General features: G+C 36.2%; 1 protein-coding gene across 2 annotated transcripts; it reads left to right on the top strand.

The window, feature by feature from the left end:
• The first annotated feature begins 293 nt into the window (after positions 1–293).
• Positions 294–22,476, top strand: LOC124261127 (cyclin-J-like). 2 transcript variants are annotated; one of them, XM_046695453.1, is made up of 6 exons: positions 294–383; positions 16,068–16,442; positions 17,476–17,787; positions 19,050–19,209; positions 19,870–20,086; positions 20,804–22,476. In XM_046695453.1, exons 2-5 carry the CDS (start codon positions 16,166–16,168, stop codon positions 20,084–20,086), a joined length of 966 nt encoding a protein of 321 aa, XP_046551409.1. In that variant the 5' UTR covers positions 294–383; positions 16,068–16,165; the 3' UTR covers positions 20,804–22,476. The 2 variants fall into 2 exon arrangements, with proteins under 2 accessions (XP_046551409.1, XP_046551410.1); XM_046695454.1 differs by lacking the exon at positions 294–383 and adding an exon at positions 14,623–14,710.
• The last annotated feature ends 5,216 nt before the right edge of the window (positions 22,477–27,692 follow it).

Genomic DNA, 27,692 nt, shown 5'->3' with positions numbered 1-27,692 from the left:
CACCCGATTCATATTGCATGAACACTTCCTTGAAGTAAAAGAATAATTAGCGTAGATTATGAGAAACGGGGATTTTTATGTTATATAGCTATGTTCATGTATTCTTTAATTCAATAATTGACGAAACATACCGCCTATGAACACATTGTCAGAATTTACATTTGACGGCCTGCATATTCAATTCGAATCTTTTTCTATGCTCTTTACACATGAACCCAAGTCTCTATTTTGGACACCTTAAAAAGGACCGATAACTCTCATGTGTAACTTCCGTTGTTCATAGGTGGCGCATTACGTCATGAAGTCAGAAAACTTTTCACTGGCGCGACGTTTGTAAATCGATTATGGAAGAAAATTGTCTTCACTATGTCAATTTTCAAGAAGTAGGTATACATAGGTTAATATGTGCCACTGCTTTATTTATTTTTAAAAACAGTTCTTTCCGTTTTCTGCACACTTATGATTTTGTTTCAGTTCTACGACTTTAGTTTTTAACAAAGTTTGGATTTTCTTCAAACTTCATCATGTTCATTGCATTCTTACGCAGAATGTCTAATGTCTTAATAATCCATTTTGAAATATTAAACCTTATTAAATGAATACCTCACAATTTCACCCAAAAAACAAACATTAAGGGTTCCTGTTCTGATTCAGTCATTCAATACAAGCTACAAAACGTATTTGGCCAACAGTTACAATGCTGTTTGTTTTGTGTTCATATAATGTTGTTCATCAACACTTTGTCATCAGTCACTTTAAACACCACAAGCCGTTGGTCTGCTGACTGAAGGCAATGACTGACTTATGATGACTAAGTTAGAAATGGAAATATTTCTGGGGTTTCCTGTTTGTACATTTGCAATTAACTACAGCAGTCTAACGGAAACCAGGTGTAGCAGAATTATCTTCAGTGTAGTAAACTAGATAGTAAACCGTATCCACTGAAATTGATGCTAATAGTTGAGCTAAGTTAGAACAACTTGTATAAATCTCATAGCCATACTGTTGTACTCCAGGAAAATTGTCAAGTCACTTGTGCAGGAGAGCATAAAATGACTGATTATGCATGCTTTCCCTTGATGGGCAAGAAGTCCATTTATCTAACTTTTTAAACAACATTCCATGTTTTTGTCTTGTTAACTAGTATGTTGACTAAACAATGAATATAGATCAAAGTAGGCAAATGACTTGTCATTTCCTAAGCATCTTTCTTTATTTTTTTCTGTTTATGTCTTCAAACCACCTGTCCTCTTAAGCATTGTTTTAAAGAAAAACATGTTAAGTAAATTTGTATTTTTGGTTTGACCACTGATCCTGTTTTACAAACCATGTGTTGCCAATGCACTGATAATAAACAGGTGGTAGAGCATTTAACAAGTCCTTGTTGTTATTACTTGCTATGAGCTCATCTTGATAAGACCAAATAAAAAAAATTGTTGTGGTTCCAATTACACCTCTTTAAAATATAGGGGAGGTAGGTAGGATTTTTGTTTAGAAGAAAAGCACAAACTAATAACACATTTATCAAGCTTTTGTCCATCATGTCGACTTTCTCTATCAGAATGACCGACGTCCGTTGGTGCCAGGAAAAACAATGGTATCTGAAAGCTTATTTTATTCATACCGCTTAAAAAAGATAGGGTCGACACCAGAATTCAAGGGTCCGTTGTCATCAGAACCACAACTATTTTTAGGCCTTATGTGGGTGGCTCACTGTTTTCATGGGTCAGTATGTTCTTGTAAGCAGCTGAGTCTCCAACTGTGATGTTTAATACTAGAGCTAAGTTAGAACAGCTTGTATACATCTCATTGCTATGCAGTTGTACTTGAGTCACTTGTGCAGGAGAGCATAAAATGAGTGATTTTTCAGGCTTTCCCTTTACATTTTTTCTCTGTATGTCTTCAAACCATCGGTACTGTTAAGCATTGTTTTAAAGAAAAGCATGGTAAGTAAATTGTATTTTAAGTAGGGCTGGAACGATTCACCGATGCATCGATGCATCACGATACGTTTAAGTTTGATACAGCTATTGTATCGTGGACTTGTGTATCGATACAAAACGATGCACAACTTTTTTTCAAAACAGTATTATCTTAAACATGTTACAGTACATATTTCAGGGGTTCAAAATTATTTTAAAAAGCTTCTTTCCACAGGGCAAGTGACTTTAAGAAAGTAACTTGTCCTGACTAATTTTCCACTTGCCCTGATTTTATGACATAATCATGATGATGTAATTATGAAAGAATATATCAACATGGTATTTGATGTTAATGTTTACTGGACTATTTGTTGAAAAGTGATAAATAGCAAAGAAATATAACTCTACTTTATTATCATTGCGAAATTTAATAGCTACATTTTGAGCAGATATGAAATTAAATCCAAGTTCATTTGCAGTTTGAAACCATAAGTGGAAATTTTTTAGTAGCCCACGGACAAGTAAGATTCCATTATTTGATTGCCCGAAATGCCCGGGCATCGGGCGATGGGATTTATTAACCCCTGATATTTAGAGGAAAATATGCAAGTATGATGGAGTTACTTGTTGGTTTATTACAATAGTGTTATTGTTAAACACAAATACCTTGAAATAAATCATTTTAAATCTTGATACTGTGTCATTCTTTCAAGGTGTATGTATCGTTATACATATCGTATCGCAGGTAAAATATCGTGATTTTGTATCATATCGTGACATAGTGTATCGTCCCAGCCCTAATTTTAAGTTAAACCACTGATTCTTTTTTGCAAACCATGTGTAATAAACAGGTAAAAGAGCCCTTATGTTATTACTTGCCATGAGCTAATTTTGATAATGTGGGTGGGTCACTGTTTTCATGGGTCATTATGTCCTTGTAAGTAGCTGAGCCTCCAACTGTGATGTTTACTGCTTAAGCCAGCAGCTGCATGTCTCATAAGCTGCAGAGGATAAACCTGACTATTATTCTGTACAGGACACATCATAGAGACTGCTTTATGTTAACTCAGTCAAGGTTGCATGCTGTGGAATGAGCTTAATTGACCATTCACTACCAAGCATAATTTGTGTCACTTTGATCTTATCAATGCGTTTCAGTAAAGAATCAAATCAATATCATTTTTTTATTTTGTGCTTTCATTTGATATACATGTAAAGGTTTGTGAAAATGATTCAGTTTTTGTACACCGTTTGAATTGTCAATATTCAAGCATACAACTTCATGGATAACAACTTCTTGTTTGGTCACAGAGAGACCTTTCGGTGTAGATCCTTACACCGTTTTCAAGTTGAAAGTGACTAGACTGACTGACTGACTGAGTTTGGTTTTATGCCGCTTCTAGCAATATTCCAGCAACATCACGGCAGGGGACACCAGAAATGGGCTTCACACATTGTACCCATGTGGGGATTCGAACCCGGGTCTTTGGCGTGACGAGCCAACGCTTTAACCATTAGGCTACACCACTGCCCCGAAAGTGACTAGAACCAAGTATTGAGAAGTATTATATCTACATAATGTGACACACATCGGATTACCATTGCCAACAGCATGTAATAGAATCTACACTGAAATGTCCTTCTGTGCAACAAGCAGGAAGTTGTTATCCATCAAGTTGTGTGCTTTATTTTTGACTCACCAACTGTTAGAATGATGATCAAACAAATAGTTTGAATTGTCACATGCAAACAAAGTCTGCCATTATTTTCAATGTTAATGTATGCATTCTGCTGAATGTGTATTCTGTTCTTTAGATTTGGGGTTAAATCAGATGCACAGTGTATGGTGCAGTTGTTAGTGGCAAGAATAGAGATAACAAACAACCAAACCCTGATAAATCCTGAAATTCTACCAGCCCTTAGGACATCTGTAACATTACACAAACTAGCTTGGGCTAGTGCCAAGTTGCATCCCTGATACCAGTACTCAAGGGTTTCATCAAATTAGTGTCTGATGTCTGCCTTACAAATTAGTGTCTGATGTCTGCCTTACATAACGTTTTATGTCACATCAAGCTGACATCAGGGATAGAAATACTTTTTTTTCTAAGTGTGCCTTAGGGCACCAGGCAAATATTTTAAATGTGCCTTTCAGAAATCAAGTGTGCCCACATGTAGCAAGGAAGATGATCATTTGAAATGTATTGCAGGGTTTGAAATACCCCATATATTAGCGTGCCATGGCACGGTAAATATTGAAATGGCGCGGATAAAAAATGTTCTCGGTGCCTTTATGGCACACCTAATTTTTAGAGACATAACTCACCTTTAGTCATTTAATCCCCAAAACAACAGACTTACTCAAATGACAAACAAACAAAAACATTTATTGACTTTATCGCCCAGGAAATCATTGGAATTATGATGGATGGTGTAAAGAAATCTGTTTGTTTTTCCATTTAGAGTGATGAGAGTACTGATAGTTCAGTTATTGAAGAGGAAATTGTGTATGTTAGAAATATTGAACAAGGGAACCTGTCACAAATGTCTTAGCTATTAAAGGTGTTGGGAAAGCAGAACAAATGAAGCTTAAGAAAGCCGTCTTAAACAGAAGACATATCAGTGATAACAGAAAACAGGTTACATTTGTTGTTTACTAACAATAAATTTCAAATGATCATCATCATTGCTACAGTTATTTATTCTAAAACATGTGGGCACACTTGATTTCTGAAAGGCACATCTAAAATATTTGTCTGGTGCCCTAAGGCACACATAGAATTTTTTTTATTTCTATCCCTGTATTGTTAGTAGACAACAAATGTAACCTGATTTCTGTTCGTAAACTCATGCCCATTTATATGTGTATACTGCAGTGCATAATTTATTCCTGTGTGAAGTATTTAATTTGTCGTAAAGTGCAGGTTAAATCTCCAAATCATCATCAATTTATTTCCAATATTCTCTCCAGATGTTCCATACACCATATTGTGCATCCCTAGAACACAGACATGTTTCTGTAGTTAAAAACATTCATTTTTTTTGTTTTTAACAGCAAAATACTTTCTACAGTTCCAAAAACAGCTTCTTAAGACAATCATTAGGCCAAGCTGCTGAGCAAAATACTGCACTTGTCACAATAGACACAACTTACTTGATTATATACTGTTAGCTACAGCGTTCTATATATAATAATCAATCAGATTTTAATATGAATATTTGGTTTATAACAAATTTTATTCGTATAAATAATGACAAGATTGGCAAAAAACGTAAAGGCTTATGTTAATGCCACTCCAACACAAAGCCATTGATTATATACATATATATTTTCATTAACATTGATTATATACATACATATTTTCATTAACATTGACTATATATACATATATATTTTCATTAACATTGATTATATACATATATATTTTCATTAACATTGATTATATACATATATATTTTCATTAACATTGATTATATACATATATATTTTCATTAACATTGATTATATACATATATATTTTCATTAACTATCTGGTGATATCAATATGGATCAAAATAGTCTTAAATTTGAATACATCAGAAGATACATATTTTCTGAACTGAAATTGATAAAGCTTTCATATATGTGAAGTTTTTGAAAATTTGTGATCAAATTATCCCAGTGGAAAATATTAAGAAATCATTACAAGTTTCTGTACATTTCAACACTGATTATTTGATTCATATCTGTTGCAACAAAGATAGCAATTCAAATTATGTTCATTTTGCAGCTAAGTTCTGCACTGTTTTTTAAACTTGTGAGGTTATGAATTGCATGTATTTGGAAAGTGGATTATTCATTATATGCTCTATCATAAAGGAGATAGTCTGATCATATTTTTTTAAGACTAGTATATTTTAAAAAAAGAGAGACCTGTGCGGGCTATTTGAAATTTGTTTTAAATTTGTTCAGTGAAATTCAAGGCACCTGTACACAGACATAGCATAACTAGGTGACATGAACTGGGATTTCATTCCAAATTGGGAATATTTACTGACACTTGCTGAAGTTTCGGGTCCAGATGTTGGCCACAAGGCAGGTCTAAATACATCCTATTATTGGTTTGAACATATTTTTATTCATGAAAATGAATAGGGATTGGTGAACAAGCATTACTGCTTATGTTAACACCGCTCCCATGCAACATATAATACAAAATGAATGGAGGATGTGATGTAATTGATATTGACTATTGCATAAATATAATATTTATAAATATATACACATGACAAATACAAATACCACATTGCTCTTAGTAGTCATAATTAGAGAGTTACAGTTTTGTGTGTCTAACAAGCCTTTGCACAAATATAAATCAGTCATGAGAAGGTTTTATTGAGTTAATTTGATTATTTTCCTGAGAAAATTTGAAGCATTGTATCTTGATAAAATCATGGACTGATTCAACTATTTTCTGGTTTACATGAGGAGTAAATTCTTTGTTTCCATTCAAAATGGTATCCAGGTTATAACCAGTAGTGTTTGCGAGAAAGGATGGAGACAGCACAGCACAGATAAATGATTCAATTACTTTGTCGGCACTTGTGCATGTGCTTCGCATACACCTGGCTGTTTCTCTCTTTGCAGTCCTCCCTCGTAACAAATAGTGAACTGTGTCAAAATTTTAATGATAGTTTGTTAAACAACTTTTTTATATTTAGGACGTAAATTCTGCAAAAAAATCACAGAGTTGGTCTGATGTTTTGATTATGATCAGTGTTTCATAGAGTATTATATCTATAGTAGTTTTCAAGTTAGATTGCAATTCATCGGTCCGCTTTTGAGTCAAATGGACTATAACTGAAATGTCATGACTGAATATTTCTTGAAGACTCCAGGAAGTTTATGTTCATGATATATTAGTCATCACTTTAAAGTAGCAAGTTGCATTATGTTATACTTATCTTCAATAACAACATGAATAGGAAAATCTGAAAAATGATGCTAACCATTTTTTTTCGATGATTTATCGGTTATAATGAACCAGTCATCAATTATAAGATTTTAACAAAATTCCTAACAATAGCATAGATGCATTAAATATTTGCCAAAGAGCTGATGTATTGCTGAGCACAGCATATAACAACAAACAAAACGTTAAGTATATGTTACGGAAATGTATTCTACACCCAACTTCCTTCTCAACAAGCTAAGCATTGAGCATTTTTTTTATTTTTAGAATCTTTAGTTTGCATAACAGATTATATATTTGGTATGAACTTAAGGAATTTATACATAAATCCAACTTAAATCCATTTAGTTCAAATTATCAAAATGTGTTGTTGTATACAATTAAGATAACAGTGTCACCAGCTTAAGGTTACGGTGACATATTGCATTGTACACAACCACTACAATGGAAGAGCTCCTGTCTCAACACTCTTTTCATCCTAGAGAGGATTGCTATCACTTGAGAGCTTCCAAATTTATCAATGATTTGTCACCCAGGCTTGTGTCTATGCCATCCTGCTTGACAAAAGCCCCTGCACAGGTAATTATGGCTGGCCAGATAAGGGAGTAATCCAGCTTTGTTAATTGGCCTGACTTCTTAAGCTGTTCTGCCAACCAAGCTGTTACATTAGGCTGGTAGCTGTGAGTGATTGGCCAGTGGGGTCAAGCCATTCATCTTCACCTATTCAACTGACCACACTGACTGGAACTGAAGTCCGGATGTGGTCTGTGGGATATCACTTTTGCTTCATGTTAAACCTCAGTGCTTGAAGTGACTTGGCTGAGGGATCTGTGGATACTCTTTCAAGTTCCTCTGTTGTTGTGGTGTGCCTGAGTTCTATTTTCTTTTGACATGTGGTGTTACTGTCATATGTAGGTAAGTTGGAAATATGCTTGGTTTAATTGTGATGCAGTGCTTTAAAAAGATATCTTGAGCTGTCCATGAAATTGGGATATGTTAGAAATGGATGTTAAACTTGAGAGAACTGGACTGATATGTTGAGTCCTCTATCAGAAGTGAGTCGCTTTGTGAAAACACTGTGAGAGCAACCATGAATATTTCAGTGGAAACATGATAGACATGTAACATGAACATCTCCAGCTGCTATGTGTTAGTAAATACTACTACTGCATCAAATATCAGTGCCAGTTTTTCATCCAAATCAAAGTATAACATAGTTACGTTAGTGATTTTGCAAAAGACAAATGACATTTTCACGAATTTGGCACATTTCTTTGGGACTTCCATGATTTTACATGTTCAAAATAAAGGAAGATCCTTGACATTTGATTCCAGGGCTCCAGATAAGGGCTGTATCGGCGTATGTACAGCTAAAAAATATGCATGATATGGTGGGAAATAATTTAGAAAACGTAGCGGATACGCACCACACCAGTGGTGTATGGTCTCAGAATCATTTACAGATGTATTTATCTGAAATCGTATTATTTTATTGTTTATTGCTCCATTTACACAAGAGTAGCAATGTTGTGGTGCATATATGAAACGAAACACAAGATTACTGATACTGCATTAAATTCCATTCAGTACTCGAAACGTACTGTGAAGTTTTCTAGTACTCCTAAACTGCAAAAATAAAGAGTAGGTACTCCTGATGTTGAATAATTATCTGGAGCCCTGGATTCTACACTACAGTATTGGAACCAACTTAGGCCGTGCAAATCTAATGTTGGCAACCATTGGCAATGAAAAGGAAGAATTTCAGACTTAATTTCAAAGCACTACCTAAAGTACATTTGTGGGGAATTAGCTGAAAGAAAAATTGTATATTTCACTGTAAGTAGGTAAACAATGGCATTGTGTATTTAATGGTTTACATATTACTATAGTGTTTGTCAAACCCTGTGACCCTGTTTGGAAACATGTTACAATAACACCATCTCAAAACATGTCTATAACAGTTTTAGTTACTGTATGCATTCCTTTTCAGAGGTCATAAGCTTTACTAACAGAAGCTTACATAATTTATTTGGTGTCACTTGATAGCCAGGAGATTTTAACCAAAATAATCCAATGTAGTAAGCATTATATCAGGAAAAACAGAACAGATTGGAGAACTTCTTGACATGTCAACATGTGGTGATGTTTGTTTTGGGATTTTATCAATTCCAAAGCACTGCTGTCAATAAATCAATATTCTTTTAGGTTGAAGTGCCTTTTTAGTAATTACTTTCTTCAAGATCTTGTTGAATACTTGCAATATGAATCAATTTTCAAAATGTATTTTTTATGCATCTTATTTTATTTTACGCAATATGAGTGTGCAACATAGACATAATTTATGTTTATCAACGTAAAGCAAGATTTGGTGTAGATCCTTTTACCACTAAAAATGCAGTTAAAACACATACCAAAACATTTCTAAAAATGAACTTGTTATTCTTACATAGTGACAACCTTGTCATCCATCAGCCTCAGGAATGCCTATCAAACAAATCAAGAAAAACATGGAATTTATCAGGGCAACAGTGGTGTCTAAATGATCTGGCAGATTTATTTATTTGTTGTGGATGATAGCATTATTGTGGATAAATTAATGCAGGCATCATTATTGTGAAGCGAATATGTACTCATGAAAAAATAATCCAGCTTGAAATATAGCTACAATATTCAGAAACAGACACATATTTTGTCAACGAGTCATGTCACATTTGACCCAATTCTGAGTTTATCGCCATGTTCATGTAATTAATACCTTTCACAGAGGTACAAGAGCACCATAAAGTGACATTAAACATCCTCTGTCCCCTTCCTCACCCCATAGAGGCACCCCAGTGTCCTGGTACAACACCACTTCCCTCCCCCCATCTCCCTTACACTCTGCCCTGGGCAATGGAATTGTTTTATTGTGTTGTACACATAAGTCCTTACCCAGCTGTTGGGCATGTATTGCCAGTGTTAGGCTAGTGGAGCGTGACCTATGACTGATTGATGTACAAGGCTGTGGAGTTTGACCACCATGTGTACATGGCAATTCTCCTGCAGTAATCAGTCATCAGATGAAGGTTATGTAATTATACAGGCTGGCTAATCAGTCCGCGCTTGTCACTTGACATTCTCTTTTCATCTTGGGGTGATGAAGCTGAGAGAAAATATCTAATGTATGTGTCAACATGGCATGGTTAGGGTTGTGTCAGGATATGGTATTTGTGTATGTAAGTGTATGTGTTCGGGATATATCTAGACCTGCTCCAAGAATGATATTCAACCTCATGTAAGCAGCACATGTCATTAGGTATGAAGTGTAATTATACACTTCACAGTTTGCTGACAACTGATGTTTTGTTTTTGTAGAGGTATCCATTATTTCATGAAAAAAATCAAAGATTTTAACATTTAGTTATATTATTTCTTCTATTTTATATTTTTGCATTGAATTGAATGCAGTACCATTCTAAAATACGCCTGGATTAAGAAAACTAGAACATTGTACAAAATTCTTTGAACAAATACAGTATAATTGCCAAACAGCGAGCAAGGTGAAGTTTTATTAGAATCCTGGATAAACCTCCTGTGTTTATCCAGCCAGCCACCCATTCATGGCATGAAATTGGCCAGTTTGAGGGTGACATATATAGCGAGTCACCCAGTGTCAGTTTCATTCCTCCCAAATTTAAACTCTCCTTAGTGTATGTTATAACAGCAGAAACCTTATAATATACATTTATAAGGCCTCTGATTGTAGTGAAAACTGATCTTACTGTTTGCACTCTGCAATATTTCAGCTATACCGCTTTGTAGAATTGACTTGTATATCTCTGGCAGTAAGATTAATAAAGAGGGTTAAAAAAATTTACACCATTGATTGCAATATTTAATGATTCCAAGCTGAAGAGAAATAGAAAATCTCAGCTTTGTGAAAAAATTATTTGTTTTTCGAGTTTGCTTGGAATGCCTGGGAACTGTTTATGACCCCAATTAAATCCCTGCCTGGTGCATCAGGTGGTTCAGTGGAAACTAATTGATCTTCTGTGTTTCACAATGCACGTTCAGAGGTGATCTATACCTGCCCTGAGGCAGGTGTTTTGGCCCAAGTTTTAAGCAATGTCATTGAAAGATTCCCATGATTATAAATTTCCAAATTCATGTAAGTTTATAACTTTGTAAGGTAACCAGTATTACATGGTTTTAAGGTTAGGTTTCATGTTATAGATATGTCTCACAAATAATATAATGTTAAAATACCTCTGATTTAAGAATAATGGATAATAATGGAAAAAATTACATGTCTGGATACTCGATAAATCCCTGACAATGAGCTTAGAAGTTATTTTAAACTTATGTTGCAAGGAGCAGGGTTTGTATAAATAAGAGAGTAGTTTTTTAATCACAGTACAGTGTACGATATGCTTTCTTCGAAATACATTTGAAAAAACAACAACCTGATAATCTAGGATTATTACAAATTGAAGATAATCAAAATACGGAAGGGATTTTCGTGAATAATAGCCTCTTTCATGTGAAAAGATTTTTCTATGTTGCTAATAGTACCAAAGGACAAAAAGCATGAGAAAATTGCTAAAGTATTTAAAAATGAGGAATTTTTAAATAAGTAAGTTTTTCTTGTGTCTTATTTTGTGGTGTTGCATAATCAAGGGTGAACTTCTCAAACAAAATGATACAAGGACCTGTCCTTTCATTTAGAAGACAATATAATTACAAGAAAATTGTTTAAATTACATTTCTTTTCTTTAAATGTAAAATATGGATTTTCGTAAATTTCTTCAGGTACCAAAATATATTTATTAAGCCCCAAACAAATATTGGACTGAACATGTGTTAAATTTAACCCAAAGAACAAAAACAAGGAAATACTAGACATATTGAAAGGGTCCTTGTCTCCAAATCATCTGACAAGCACACAACTGAAATGTCCATTTCGCAAGGTGCAAGATGTGAAATGTATGACAAGTTGGGAGCAATAAACATCAGTGTGAAGGTTAGAATGTTGTGATAACATCACAGAGTGACAGCAGAGATGAAATGTAATTAATGGATCAGACAATGATCTGAGTCTAAGTGAGGGGGACACACCAGACCCCCAAGGCTGCCAGTGAAGGGTGTCAAGGGGCTCAGTGCTAATCCCCCTGTGAAGGCATATTATGTTACCTCTGAGCTTTTGGCCTGTAACAGAGTAATGGTAAATATTTAAAGTGATAAAGTTGGCTGGAAATTACACATGTGACTTCAAGGGAATTAGTTTTAGGATTCAAAGAAAAACAAGGTACAGTAAGCTGCTAGTAACATATCCCTGTACAATCTTTTTGGACATGTTTGTTAATTGTGTATCTCAATCAAGTGTCATAATATTTGCATACTTACTTCAAGGTTAATACTTTGATACATTTGTGAATTTGCTTTGGATGAAAATTGGGCTGTTTATTTGCCGCAAGTTTGCTAAAACATGTTTGTAATATGATTTGTAAAAATCCAATTTTGGGTTTACTAATCAACCTACTACAACTTTATCGAATGAAGCATTATTAGAATATTAGTAAGTCCACACATTTCTTTTACTTGTTATTCAACGAAACAATAGCTATTAACAGCTGTAATATTGCAATCTTTATTCATGGTCTGCCTATATATTTTGTTAAGGGTGGGGTTTTGTTAGTAAACCAAGATATGTCACCACCTACCAGTGATGTGAATTAGTTGATTACTTTCAGATGTTTTTTTTAATTATTTTGGCTGAAAGTTATTTCTTTAGTATTTATCAACAATCAATAGATATTAACAATTAATCTCCTTTGAATGCCATCCATAGTATTTTTCTTGTGTTAGAAAGTAAAATAATTGTTTGGAAGAAACCCAGATTATGTAGATGACATTAGAGGTAATAGCTATAATTAGAATAACTGATACACGTTTCCTGTATTTAACGCTATAAACAATATTACACAGTTTGCATATTTAATGGCAACTGCAAGGTGCTTGTAAAAGTGCCATAACTACAAACTGTTAACATTGTCAGTCTGTGTATCAAACTTTAATGAGTACTCTTCTCTCAGACCCATCCATGTTTACGAAGGTCATGCCATATTTAATCATTTATTTGACAGCCAAATGTGGAGCACCTCACCATTATTTTTATGCAATGAATATGTAATATATTTTGAAGATTTTCATTTATCTAATGTCAATTGTTACTACTTAAGCATTATTAATTTGGTTTAATTGTTTTATCCACCCTAAGTCATCTGTACTTTCTAGGTTCTAATGCTGTTGATTGCTCAGCCACTTTGGTTAAATCATTTCTTTGAATCTTGATAAGAAATTGGTGTAATTGTGGTGTACATTATGTCAGAGATATTTGTAATGAAAATGGATTTCTCAGTTTTGAAGATGTAAAACAGAGGTACAAAATAAGAGAAACCTTCAAGGATATTCTATGATAAATTGATTAAGAACAACAATACCCCTAAGGTACTAGAGTATTGGAATACTGTCTTTCAGCAGGATATAATGTGGAGTGATGTATTCAGATATTACAGGAAATGTACAAATGATTGTAAGCAGTTAGATTTTCAGTACAGATTTATTTACAGAATAATCTATACAAAGAAAGAACTATTGAGGATGAAGTTAGTTGATAATACTACATGTACTTTTTGTAAAAATACCTCAGAAGACATATTGCATGTATTGTTTTACTGTGATTTAGTTAAAAACGTTTGGCAAAATGTAGAACAATTTCTAAATATCCACCTCCAGTGTAATGTTACATTTACAAAATTCACTATCATGTTTGGAGTGTGCTCAAACAATAAAATACTCAATCATATTATACTTCTTGCCAAAAGATTCATTTATGTTTCAAGTATGAAACAACATGACTTTCCCTTGAGGGATTTCTTAAGTTATTAAAAGATATATGTACAACTGAAAAATATATAGCTAGGAAAAACGATAGCTTAGATTCCTTTATAAGGAAGTGGTATATACGTTATTACATACTAAGCATTGAACTCTACTTATAATATCAGCTGATATATTTCCAGACCCCACCTACTACAATCACACTATTCAACCATATTCCTCTAATTTTATATGCCCTCTACAGAAACTTTAATGATATCTTATGTGTCTATATATTTGTTATAACCTTACAAAACACCATTGATGTCATGTATTTCATCTGAAACTTGAAATGGAATAAAAAAACATTTTTTTATCCATCTGAAATATATTTGCTGATATTTGTGTTAATTTAGTTCATTTTGATTTTTCAAGGAACTTGTGACATTAAATGTTTATACAAATTTTATATAATGTTCACAGAACTTTTATTTGAAAAGTTGTACCTAAAAAGAATATATATGTAATTTACCTGAGAAAATGCATAATATTTTTATATTTCACTGAAAATAGGTTTTAAAGTGTGCAGCTTATTTAATCTGTCATGAGAATTTTTTTGGTAAAGACACACACAATGGTTCTCATTAAGAAGAGCTTGCTCCTTATTCTTAACCTATTCAACTGAGGTGTGGGGCTAATGGCCTCAGTATGAGTTGACACAAAGTATTATCCCTCCATCATGGGAAGATCTCAGTGTTCCATGCATGGCAGGGAGCATGCTGAGGTGATAGGGGTGTAGGCATTGGACCGTCCCACTTCCCATGTGTGACAATGGCATGTCCCAATGTACATTGCATGCTTGGGTTGACAGTTGACATTATCAGCAGGTCAGTTGCAGAGAGCAGTCTTGTCAGCATAATAGGCTTGACCTGACATTTGTGTGGATTTTATGTGGGATGGGTGCCCTGCTATAGAAATGTAGGCTTTTGTTGATTTTTAGATTTGTAACATTTTAATCTGATAAACATACTTTGTATTGATAGGGAAGTTGTCATGTTTACTTTCCATGCCTACCTGTCAAAATGTTTGTTTTTAGAAAATATTAGTTAGGCTTGTTTTAGGATGTATGAAAAAGGATTTTTCATTTGCATTCAGTCCCTAGAAGTTACCTTTGTTCTATTTAAAATATTATTGCTTTTGTCTTGTGATAGAGATTAAATATTTCAAAACAGATGTGTTCTTAGAAAGATATCTGTGCGTAACCCTGTGGTTTTTTTTATCATTCTATGCCTAAGAATAGATGTTTTATTTTAAAAAAAACCCCACCTAAACCAAAACCTAAACCCTCAAAATAATCCTAATAAATAGAATACATTTCAGGCAGGGGTTACGAGCGGAACTCTATGTCTTCTTTATGGATGATTTTTTAAACAAAAGCTTCGACTTTTTCAAAGTAAATATGTTTTAATGTAGGAATATAAATTCTAATTATCTTGCAACAAAACTGCTGAAATTGTAAGTAACAAAATTCGAGATTTTCATTTCCATTTGTCCCAGTTACAACTTATGTAGTTTTGAGAAGGTGACTTGTGTTTTACAGGGGCGGTGGGGTAGCCTAGTGGTTAAAGCGTTCGCTCGTCACGCTGAAGACCCAGGTTTTGATTTTCCCACATGGGTACAATGAGTGAAGCCCATTTCTGATATTCCCCACTGTGATATTGCTGGAATATTGCTGAGAGCGGTGTGAAACCTTCCTCACTCACTTGTATTTTACTGTAGAAAGGGCCAAGTGAAGATTTACTACTTTGTTTTACTGACTGACTGACTGAGTTTGGTTTTACGCCGTTTTTCGCAATATTCCAGCAACATCACGGCGGGGGACACCAGAAATGGGCTTCACACATTGTACCCATGTGTGGATTCGAACCCGGGTCTTCGGCGTAACCACTAGGCTATGCCACCGCTCACTTTGTTTTACATCACTGCATTGAATATAATGTTACAGTGCTTGTGGATGTTAAGTAAATCAGAAACTGATAGAGGTTATTCATTCTGAAATTAAAATGTAATAAGAATAACAGCATTGTTTAAAACATTTCAAATAACACATGTCTTGTTTCCACCACTTTCTGTAGCAGAAAGAGGGAAAGCATGCTCCTACTATCAACCACTGGTTTTTGTGGTCCAGACTTTTGTATTGGGATGAACAAACAGGGATGAAATGCAAGTCTTGACCACAATCCTGATGGGGTTCTTGTGGTTGATTGTTACTTTGATGCATTACTTTCAGTTCAGTATCAAACACATAATGACACTCCTCCTGTTCTTCTTCCAGATAATCTAAGGTGACCCAGCAGTGAAGTGCCTGGTCGACTATCACCCATCCCATGCCTCGCATCTCCCCGGACTGGACCACACCCACTACAGGCAGCCATGATGGACATAGAGTGGTGGAGGAACCTGATCGCTGCCGACATCTACGCCACGTTGAAGCAGAAGGAGCAGGAGCTGCCGATGTTCCACGGTCAAGGCTTCCAGCTGTCAGCTCGCACGTACCTGGTGGACTGGTTGTCTCTGGTGGTGGAGCAGCTCCAGCTTTCCAGCCTCACCCTCCATCTTGCCGTCTTCCTCCTCGATTTCTACATGGACTCGGTTGATACCGACAGATACAAACTCTACCTTCTTGCCATGACCTGTCTCCGTGTGGCTTGTAAGTGTGTATAACACATAGATTTGCTCTTACCATAGTAGACCCGTGAAGATCCGGGTTAGAATTGATCTTCAGCAAGCCATGCTTATCGTAAGAGGCAAGTAACAGGATCGGGTGGTCAGTCTCACGGACTTGGTTGATACATCCTGATATCCCAGTTGCGTAGATCGATGCTCATGCTGTTGATCACTGGATTGTGTGGTCCAGGCTCGATTATTTACAGACTGCCGCCATATAGCTGGAATATTGTGAACTCGCTCACTTACCATAGTAACTTCATGTGGTCCAATTCTGCAGATCAATGTCCAATGCTTCCCCTTGTTTGCCTCACGATCTGCTAATTGTAGTTTTGAATCCCAAGTTCCCATGGAGTAGGTGACCATGTGGTTAATGAAAATGCAGAGTTACATCTTTCTCTGCTGGATAGGGGCAGTGGGGTAGTCTTGTGGTTAAAGCATTCACTCGTTACGCTGAAGACCTGGGTTTGCTTCCCCACATATGTGAAGCCCATTGCTGGTGTCCCCTGTTGTGATATTGCTTGAATATTGCTAAAAGCAGCATAAAACCACATACTTGCTCACTCACTCGTTTTTTCTTGTTGTAAGTTGCTGTTTTTAATCTGGAAACAAGTCGATGGGAAGAATTTGTAGTCAATTTGCAAATCAGGCTGAAATACACACAGTATTTACGGTACCACATTTACAGCCTAATAATGCTCTCCAGCTTTTATCCCCTCGGCATATGGCAAAATGTAGTGCAAATAGCCCTGGGGAGGAATTGGATTATTCCTTGCATATCATGTAAACCTGGGGTGACCATGTTGAAATAGCAAGATTGTGCTAATTTTTGAACCAGTGCTTATTCCTGAAATACTGCCTCAGTACAGGGTTCAAAATTAAGAAATATTAATCCTTATTTCTCAATTCAAAATGTATCCAACAGGAAAAGAAGTTGATTTAACAAGCTATCCCATTTGCAATATACACAGTTGTGGCAGGGCTCATTTTAAAGCAATATTTGTTTTATTTTTCAGGTAAATTTGAAGAACACATTGACAAACTCCCCCGTCCCTCTGTGCTAAATTCCCTCCTCCCAAAGACTGTTGGTGTCAGCCTTGGCTATGACGGATACCTACTGCCAGACTTCCTGGCCATGGAACTGAGTGTGCTGAGGTTCCACAACTGGCGAATCAGTGCTCCAACCACCGCCCACTTCCTCCCTTACTTCCTGACAATAGCTGCTGATGAGGGGGACCTACATAATGGTGTGCCCATTGTGTCCAAGTCTGTAGTGCTGCCTTACCTGGAGAAACATGCTAAATATTTCTCTGAGATCTCTTTACAAGGTATGCTGAATCAAGCTGGAAATTAGGTTTTAGAGATGTCATTTTGTAATACCTCTCAGGGCTTGATTGAAGCACATAGGACTTGCATGGTGAAACCTGAAACTGCCAAATGCAAAATCATGTTTATGTATTAGTTGTTGAAAGAATCCAGACTCCAACTGGAAAACAGAATGAAGAACTGGCCTGGAGTAGTGACTGACCACATTGACAGTGATTGCTTGATTGATTGACTGTCATGTTCATGTCGTGAAAGTTTATGAAGTTAAATCAGACAGAATATTTTTGTCATAATGATGTTCTAAGTCATCAATACTAAAACTCAGGTGTTACTTGTAACTTGGTATCAAGCAGCAGGTGTAACCTGTTTTTGATTGGAACAACAATGTTATTACCTGAGGTTGCACCGGGTGCAAGTAGGTTTGATTTCTTTAGATCAAGCCCTGATTCTAATGTAGAAGAAAGTAAAATAATGCTGTGTTCCTAGAATCTGGGGCCATGTAAACATTATGGCTGCAAAGCAATATTATGATAAATGCCTTATTGGTCAGATATCATTTTCAAGAAAGCTGCATGATGCTATAGTTCATTGTCAAATTCGAATGGGTCCAATGCACCATACTTTAATCTGGTGTGTAGTTTTCAAGTGTGTGATGCTGTGTCACATTCTATGTCTCAGATGTTGAGACATATACTTATCGAAAAAAAGAAAGATTTTTGACAATATCTGGGGTAGCTGAATTAAGTCATACTTGCATTATAAAATGCAAAGTGTCTTTTCTTTCATCACAATAAAGCTTTCTTAAATTGTGTAATTTATGTACAGTAATTATATCTTCAAAAAGGAAAAATTTCATCTTTAGATCTGTATTAGAATAGGCATTTACTTTTTGCACGGACACAGAGAAGCAAGACAGTTTGAATATTGAAAATTAAAAGACAAAGGGGGATAACTCTCCCAACAGCAGGTTATCTCCCCTGTATCATACTCCTGCCTTACAGGCTTAGAACCTAAATGAGTTAACAAGTACCCATTGTGACACTGGTAAGAATTCGCCCCCTGTGTGCTGTTGTACAAAGCAACCTTAGCACTACACCAGTTGCAAGTCTATGTTAAGGTATGGGAGTTACAATCACCTTAGAGCTAAGATCACCCAGCTCTCTGTGGAAAGAGGCACCTATGGTGCATTGGGTGGTTGGTAACTTGGTTGAAGATAGTGCATCATTAGATCCAGTGTTGTCATATGATGTGGCTGGTGTTTCAGATCACACATTCCGTGACTATCCTCCGTCCCTGACCGCAGCTGCATGTATAGCAGCATCGCGGATATGTCTTCATCTGACGTCAACGTGGCCCAAACACATGATGCTGCTGACAGACTACTACCTGGAGGAGCTCCTGCCGTGCATGCAGCTGATGTTGAGGTACATTATATCTACACAGAACAATAGCTCGAGATTTCTTTAGGGAGATTTGTAGCTTGGAACAAAAATAGATCTGACATATCAGGTTTCTTGTGTTTTTTGTGTGTTTGTGCAATGTCAGATGTCATTTCAGCTGTGCTACATTTCGTGTGGTAGTTCATAATTGTGCGGTTTTAGTTCTCAGCTGAGCAGTGTTTGTTGCTGGGTATTAGTCTAACAATGTTTTGATGAACAAGTTTCATCTGTGGCTGAAGGGTATGGGATCTGAATTGCAGCAACTTGCTGTGCAGAGTTGTGTCCCTTAGATACGGCACAACAATATAATTATGGGTTTGAATCACAGATTCTCTCTGATTATGTATTAAATTGTGGGTTTGACCAAGGAGGTGAACACCTGAGAACTGCATCCCTTCAAGCTTTACGAACATTTCTGGCATTTTATTTGTATTTCAATTGTCAGAATGTACTAAAAGTAAGTATGTTTCCTTCAGTATAAGAAAAACATTATTTTATTGGAAGGTACATGCTAGATGTGATGTGTTTTTGTAAACCTGATCATGTCCTCTACAAAATTATGCATCTGTAGAACATACAAGAGCAGCATCCTCTCCTTGTACACCACTTAGTTTTATTTTTTCTCATCATGTATTTATTATTCAGATATCATCAACGAGATGAAGCCAACCAGGCTATGACAGCCACGGCGGTAGTGACGCCAATTGTGGAGTACGCTGTACCGACAATCTCCACAGCCTACTACAACCCCCATGTCATCCACCCTCATCCCCACCCTCACTGGGTTACGTACAACCACCATCTCCATCATGTGACCACAGCTCATCATGTTCATCCCCTCGGACAGCTTGCTCTCTCATAGGTAAACTACTGCAGTGCACCTGTTGCACAGATGGTTACAATACTGCATTTTATGTATTGTGCACCAGGCTGTGTTATAATGGAATTATTGTTGCAAACGGCATTACATGTAACACACCCATCCATGTATTCACGCCATGGTTGGGGGCTTGTTATTGACTGTGTTGTACTCAGTTGAGCCAGTAAAAGCTGTGTACAAAGGACCTGTAGGATAAGGGTGTCTCAATTTAGAAATATTGGACTGTGTATTAGACGATGCATTATGATAACAGAATTATTGGACTATGTGTTAATGTGACATTGAACCAGTAGAAATTTTGACAGAAATATTGAGGAACAGGATCATTGACCTGTATTTGCAAAAAAATGACGAAACTATGACTTGAATTGTAAGAGAATTATTTGACTATGGTATATGTTAACATAATTTTTAACTGAGTTTATGTGTAATAGATTTTGTGCATTACAAGACTATGGGGTTCATTAACAAAAGTACTGGACTATGAGTTGTTTACTTGGAAAATGAGTAATGTGATTCTTGGATTTTGAGTTATTGGTAACAAAGTTATTGTTCTCTGAGTTTGGACTATTAAATACTAGTACATAATTATTGGAGTTAATTATTGAATTATTGTACTTTGAGATGTTGTAACAGGCCCATTGGATCACAGATCTGTTTTATGAATTGTTATAGTTCTGAATTGTTCTTTTATTGCAGAGTCAAGAAATCCTGTGGAATGAAATCTGAAGCCAAATCTCCATAAGTGTGGACCAGTGGGCTTAAGTGCAATGTATATTTATGTTTGTCAAAAGGTTGGCCCAAACGTACAAGTCACTCAGTGGTTCTAATTTCAGAGTATTTCATTGTTTAGATTCATGATATTGATAAATTCCCTCAAGGGACCTATCATCAAATATGTGTGTAGGGCGTGGGATGAGTACAATATACAATGTGTACAACAATGTGTACAATGAGGGAGGGTTCACCTGAGTGAGGTGGTGAAATAACCAATTCATTAAGGAATAACCTGCACCGCTCCGAACTCCCCTACACTGCTGGTAGGTCTGCATACCTTCAGAAGTAGCTTTTTATTTAGAAATCTGGAATGCAAACACTTTTGACTTGTAATACATGTGCTGATTTTTTGTGTGGCCATATTTTCTGTCGGTTTGATCTAGTCACCTGCTGCTGTTTCAATTCGTTGTAATAAGAGCCCCTTCAGTTCACTAAGAGGACAAAGGGGTGTGCATATTAAAACATGTGTATTTCAACATTTGTTTTCACAGATTCAGTGGAACGGAATAAAAACAAAACTGAAATCTTTTTTTATTTTAGTCACTTGGCAGTATACTGTTCCTAGGATCTGATAAACAAATTTGTAATATACACACGAAAATAGGGACCATCTTTTCAGCTGGACACGGGGAGGATGATAAAAATTACACTTTGATCTGTATGTTTCTTGGGGGTGGTTAAGGAACGCGGCACTTATTATGGCGAATTCAGTAATGGGCTGTATTTAAATTTTAACAGCATATTACCGTGGGCCCGCTGCACAAAGCCATAATAGCGTGAACACAACTTCCATATTTGAATATAGCTTTACAACAGGCGTTACACTAAGATTGCTTTCTGCAGCGGGGCTTTTGTGATAATTTCAGTCTCTCCTTTATTGTGAAAATGAGGTGCTACTGTCTACTGTATGCTAGAAATAGCTGAACCCATCAGCATACTGTAGGAAACATCAACCACTTTATGTAGAAATTGTTCATACAGACATACAATCATACCAGTAACTGACTCCATTGTTCAAATCTGGGGATGAGCAAAGAAAGATGAATATTATCTTGTTCCATTTAATGTTTTTCAACCAGATTGTGACACAACCGTTATTGTAACAGTATAGTGGAACAGTGTATTCAAGCTTGTAAATAATGACAATGCTCTACTTGGTACACTCTTTACAAAATAATACATGCCACAATACAATCTTAGCTTCATCAGATGTTACGATCATTGTACATTTATACAATTCAGTAAGTTTTGTGAGGTAAGCTTGTATAACAGGGAAGTGTTTGTTTAGAAAAATAACCATTTCAATTTCAATTTAAAAATCAAAATGATCATTTTGCACGGAAACATGGCATTTAAAAAAATGATATATATGTAGATGCGTGAAGGCCGTTGTATAATGTATTGCTGAATTCAATATCCTTGTGCACAGCTGCAGCTAGACCATTCATCGTCACGGCTACATACTTTTTCCAGTTGAGGGATATTGGATTCTGCTTTTGCATATTTCACTGCATCTAAAAATCCAATAGACACTACAAATCTTGGCATTCTCAATGGTTGCCAACTGCTGGCATTTGTCATTACTTACTGGGAGACAGATTTCAAAATAATGATTACCTGTTCCAGTCAAGAAAATGGCTTTGTGATCACAGTGTTTCACTTATCCATTACACTTGACTTAAAGCTAGACAATGGTGTGAACACTAGTGGTGGTCCGATTAATTGAAATAATCAATGATTGGTCGCAGTGACCAAACAACCAAGCAATCGATCACATTTACTCATAATCGAACATAAACGATTTTGGAACTACTGTTTTAGTCTTTGAAATACTTGACAATGGAACATATCTTAGAAGTTGTCAGGGCCTGGAAACATGTTTATTTCTTAGAAAACTCACTTCACTAACTGAAAAGTCATGACTGAATATTTCTCTAAGACTCCAGGAAGTTTATGTTCATGATATATTAGTCATCACTTTAAAGTAACAAGTTGCATCATGTTATACTTTTCTGCAGTAACAACCTGGATAGGAAAATCTGAAAAATGACGCTAACTAATTTTTTCGATGATTGTTCGTTGGTAATGAAGCAATCATCAATTGTGAGATTTCAACCAATTCCCAACACTAGTGAACACTTTTGGCTTTGTGGTCATGTAAGCAGCATTCATGATGCTCTTTTATAAATAGAATAATGTCTAGAGCAAGAATACACTGTTGTAGTGATGTAAAATGTGTCAGCTCTTTTGTGGACTAGTAAAAAACACCCCTGATTCATGAGGATGATCTCAAACCAGTGCTGGCATCATTGATACTCAACGACATTTCAGTTTTAGCCTCACCCTTGTACATACTGCACATTGAAATGTAAATATTAGTTACATGTGACATGTTTGTTACATCAAGGAAAGGTTGTGAACAAGTGATATTTTAGGGAACATGTTCGTCCATCTATTTCGCTGATACACATCATATGTGCATTACTATTTTTCTATCAGAAAATTATATTTTTTGGTGCTGTCCTGAAAATATATGTTTGCCTAGAGTTAGAAAAACAGGACATGTTGCAGGACATGTTTTAGGGAAGCATTTAAGGGCCATTTACTTTTATTATGTTATCTTTGAAATTTCAAGGTCCATACGTTGAAATTCTGAGGTACTGGTCTTCAAATTTCAAGATTATAGTCTTCCTTGGAATTCAATTATATAGTGTAAATTTCATTACACTGGTGTTAGTAAATAAACAAGAAATTTTTAATTTTGAAATTGAAATCTTGAAATTTCACGACCAAAAATTAGAAGGCAAAAGGCCCTAAGAGGTTTCTGATGTTTCTCACAATAGGATATTTGGACATTTTAGTCAGAGTAGATAATTAAATGTGCCATGCAATGTCCTCTGCAGTTGTGGTTACTTTGAATGAAAATTGAATTCTGTTTTTATCTAATCAAATAAAGAACATCCTTTTGGTTTCTTGACAGCAACAATTTTGTGTACATGTACATATTAAAAGTGCAATTAATTTGCTGAGAAGAAGTTGAGAAGTGATGTTCATATTCCAGTTATACTGATGGTGAGAAGTAAGGGAACTAGTAGAAAGTCATGACTTATTCGGTCGTAAGGCAGGAAAATTGTGTATTGTGATAGACTGCTCCAGAAGAACCTGTTTGACAAATATGGAGTTTTGTTCTTTGAAAGTCTGTTATTTTAATTAACATTGTAACTGAAAATTGTAACTTGCTCCCTTGCTTTTTCCAGTCAGTATATGTATTTCTGTTAGGTCATTGCCAATCTGTGGAACAAGGTGCCTGAAATATCTGTAGGTTCTGTTCAGGTTTCATACTGACACCAGCTTATTATTTGTGTGACAGTGCACCTGCTACGGACAATATTAGAAAAACACTAATAACGAAAGAGAGGTTTATGATTAGAAGTATAAATTCATTGAGACTTTTAAATTTAAGACTAACTGTTTCTGGTTAAGGTTTAAGATAACCGATGTATTAAGAAATAGGTTTCTTTTTATTTGATTTGTCAAGAACCAGTTCCAAAACGAAATGCAGATTCAATGATTGGTTATGCTTTCTGAAGTGCGGCGAGTCTGATATTTTTGTGAATTCATAACATTTTCATGTACAGTGACCTGAATGGCTGTTATTTATGTTGGTTGTGCCACAAAGGTACCGGTGCATTGCATTTTATTTCAGTGCTCTCTGTGTAATTTCCATTTAGACATTTTATGTTTCCCTTGTACTGAACCTAGGTTGTGAGAAACAAGATGGGGAAAATGGGACCAGAGGAGTTGTTAAAAAAAGGTCTTGAATGTGTTGTATTTGGCAAAGGCAGAGCTGTAATATATTTCTGCTTTTAGCAGAGAGTTCCAAGGCAAGACAGGGTTTTTTCACAAATATATTAAGTTAACAGATTTTGTTATAACCTGTCTGACTGGATGTTTTTCTTATGGTGACATTCAGATGATATTTTGAAGAACTATTTTCACCAAAATTCTGTATACCTAGATGTGACATGGCCTGCTCTCAGTGTTTAAACTGTACACAGAGGGAACTGTAAAATAACATGTGGGACACGATTATGTTGTATATGTTGTGTTTTTAGTGATAATATTTTTATAATGTAATGTTATGTGTTGTTTCTGGGTCTCGTTTAATATGTTTTTATTTTGATATCCCTAAGTTTGAACAATCCTCCCGTTTTCATTTGTAATTCTACAGCAATGTAAATATTCACAATGTATATAGTGTACATATGTAAACTAATATCAATTGAAGCAATTAAACTATTTGTTGACTAATCCGTGGTTGTGTTATCTCAGCTTACCTGCACCTGATAGCAACATCGCCATTTACTACATGCTTGTTGGGATATTCTCTAGCTCAGAGTAGAGTGTTTCCTTGTTGAGCAAAAAAGGCTTCGTTTTCTAGGGTTGCCTGCCCTGATATTGCTGCAGTTTTGTTAAACTAGGGTAATTCTATACCCAGTAGACCGCCTCCATGGTGTAGTGGTTAGAGCGTCCACCCGGAGAGAGAGCGGAAGGTCGCGGGTTCGATCCCCGACCGCGTCATACCAAAAGACGTTAAAATATGGTACTTGTTGGTACCTGCCTGGCGCTCGGCATTAATGGGTACAACAAGGACTGGTCGGCTCGGAGTCAGTATAATGTGTCTTTGTGGGGTATATGCTTCACTGCGGCATCGTATCTCAGTGGGCTAGCACTATAAAACGAGCTTAAGTCTGGGCTAGTAGAAGCAGGCCCATATACACATACACACGCATGCACCTTGTAATATGAGCGAAATATTCTCAAGCACGACGTTAAACCCACTTTCACCTCACCTATACCAACTAAAACATGCAATATGCTGATCTCAAGTCAAGCCTCTGAAAATGTGATCTCGCCTAGATACTCATCCATAATTCATGGTCAGCTTGCATTCATGTAGTTTGTAGCCACCAACATCACAGTCATGTAAACCACCTGTTGGTTTATTGTGTATTTTGAGCAAGGGGTCAGTATCCTTCAGTTAGTCAGAGAATTGAAACGGGGGAAAATCCAGCACACAGGTTGCCAGTACCTCATCGCACGTACACAATGTCGGCAATCTAATCCACTCAGCCAACGATGCTTCCACAAGAACTGAAGTCGGACAACTGTTAGTCTAGTTCACGCGCTTAATGCACCTCTTTGACAAGTATACACGTGAAAAAGCTCCGAAAGCTATACACGTGTCATTCACAAAGTGGTCAAATGTAACGTTATATTTGGGATTAAACACTCTCCATAAGTACAGATTCTAGTAATTGTGTTAGGTGTACAGGAGATAAGGCGCCTGATTCCGTGAGTGAGGTTGGAATGCCGGATGGGACTCAACCTGACAAAAGTACTAGAATATATACTGTACAGAGGAAATGTAATCCCACATATAACATGTCATACATTTGACCACTTTTTAAATGAGTAAGAGGCGACTAACGGGATCGGGTGGTCAGGCTCGCTGACTTGGTGGACACATGTCATCGGTTCCCAATTGCGCAGATCGATGCTCATACTTTTGATCACTGGATTGTCTGGTCCAGACTCGATTATTTACAGACCGCCGCCATATAGCTGGAATATTTCTGAGTGCGGCGTAAAACTAAACTCTCTGTAAAGTCTTTTGTGGCAAGCATGGGTTGCTGAAGACCTATTCTACCCTGGATCTTCACGGGTCACAATGTTTAAACTCTGCTTAGAGCTCTGTTAAGTAAACTTATTCGAATTTCATAAAATATAGAAATACGATGTTATTAAAGTTTAAAATTATAATTTATGTGCAAATACCATTTTCTTATGAAACAAGGAATTGGAATTCAGTGTAACCATAGTTGTTTATGATGTTTATTTTCACATTCACACGAGAAAATTCGGATCGGCTGAAAAGTAGGTTAATGAGACTCATGTTTCGGTTTGACTCGATTATTATTACAGACAGCGGTCATATAGTTGGAAAATAGCGGCGTTTAACAGAGTTTAACAAATATATGTATGGGAATTCATAAACAAAAGCTATATAATACTCTTTCACCAGAAAATACCTAAATAACTATTGACGTATAAAATAAGAAAGATACTCTGTATAGGGAATTTCTGTTAATGACTAGTGACTAATGGTTAGTGAATAAATTAAAATGGTTTTTTTGGCAATGTTTTTGAAATCACACGTGCTGCTCCACGTATTAGCATACACCTGCCACGCAGTAAAGGATCGGATTTCAATGGAATTGGTAAAAAGGCTATTACTATTACAAAAATGATTATTGGACTGAGGAGATATTCAAATCAACCTATAGCTATTCATATGCTCGATTTTCACTTTCTCTGTGTGTGCGCTCTTGTGCGTATATGAATGTGAATGAGTGCATGCGCGCGTGCGTGTGAGTGGTTGCGAATATTAGGCATGTATGCGAGCATGTGTGCATGTGCGCGTGCGTTTGCATGTGCTTGTGTTTCTTTAACGCCCCTCATGGCAATTGTTCAGCTATATGGCGGCAGTCTCTAAATAATCCAGTCTGGGCCAGACATTCCAGTGATCAACATCATGAGCATCGATCTACGCAATTGGGATACGATGACATGTGTCAACCAAGTCAGCGAACCTGACCACCTGATCCCGTTAGTCGCCTCTCACGACAAGCATGGGTTACTAAAGATCAATTCTAACCCGGATCTTCTCGGGCTGACTTATCTGTACCGGACGGGTTGACTCATATTGCTCGCAACAACCTCCACCGTGGTGTCACGGTGACCCCGTGTG

The sequence above is a fragment of the Haliotis rubra genome, unplaced genomic scaffold, assembly GCF_003918875.1.
Source record: "Haliotis rubra isolate DU_JTF1 unplaced genomic scaffold, ASM391887v1 Scf79, whole genome shotgun sequence".
Classification (NCBI taxonomy): domain Eukaryota; kingdom Metazoa; phylum Mollusca; class Gastropoda; order Lepetellida; family Haliotidae; genus Haliotis; species Haliotis rubra.
Note: the sequence above shows the minus strand (reverse complement) of the source record. Positions and strands in the feature narration are given on the sequence as shown.

Coding starts and splice junctions, on each gene's coding strand:
- LOC124261127 (XM_046695453.1), top strand. CDS start 16,166: ATGATGGACATAGAGTGGTGGAGGAACCTGATCGCTGCCGACATCTAC. Junction 16,443..17,475: donor GACCTGTCTCCGTGTGGCTT/GTAAGTGTGTAT, acceptor TTTATTTTTCAG/GTAAATTTGAAGAACACATT. Junction 17,788..19,049: donor CTCTGAGATCTCTTTACAAG/GTATGCTGAATC, acceptor CTGGTGTTTCAG/ATCACACATTCCGTGACTAT.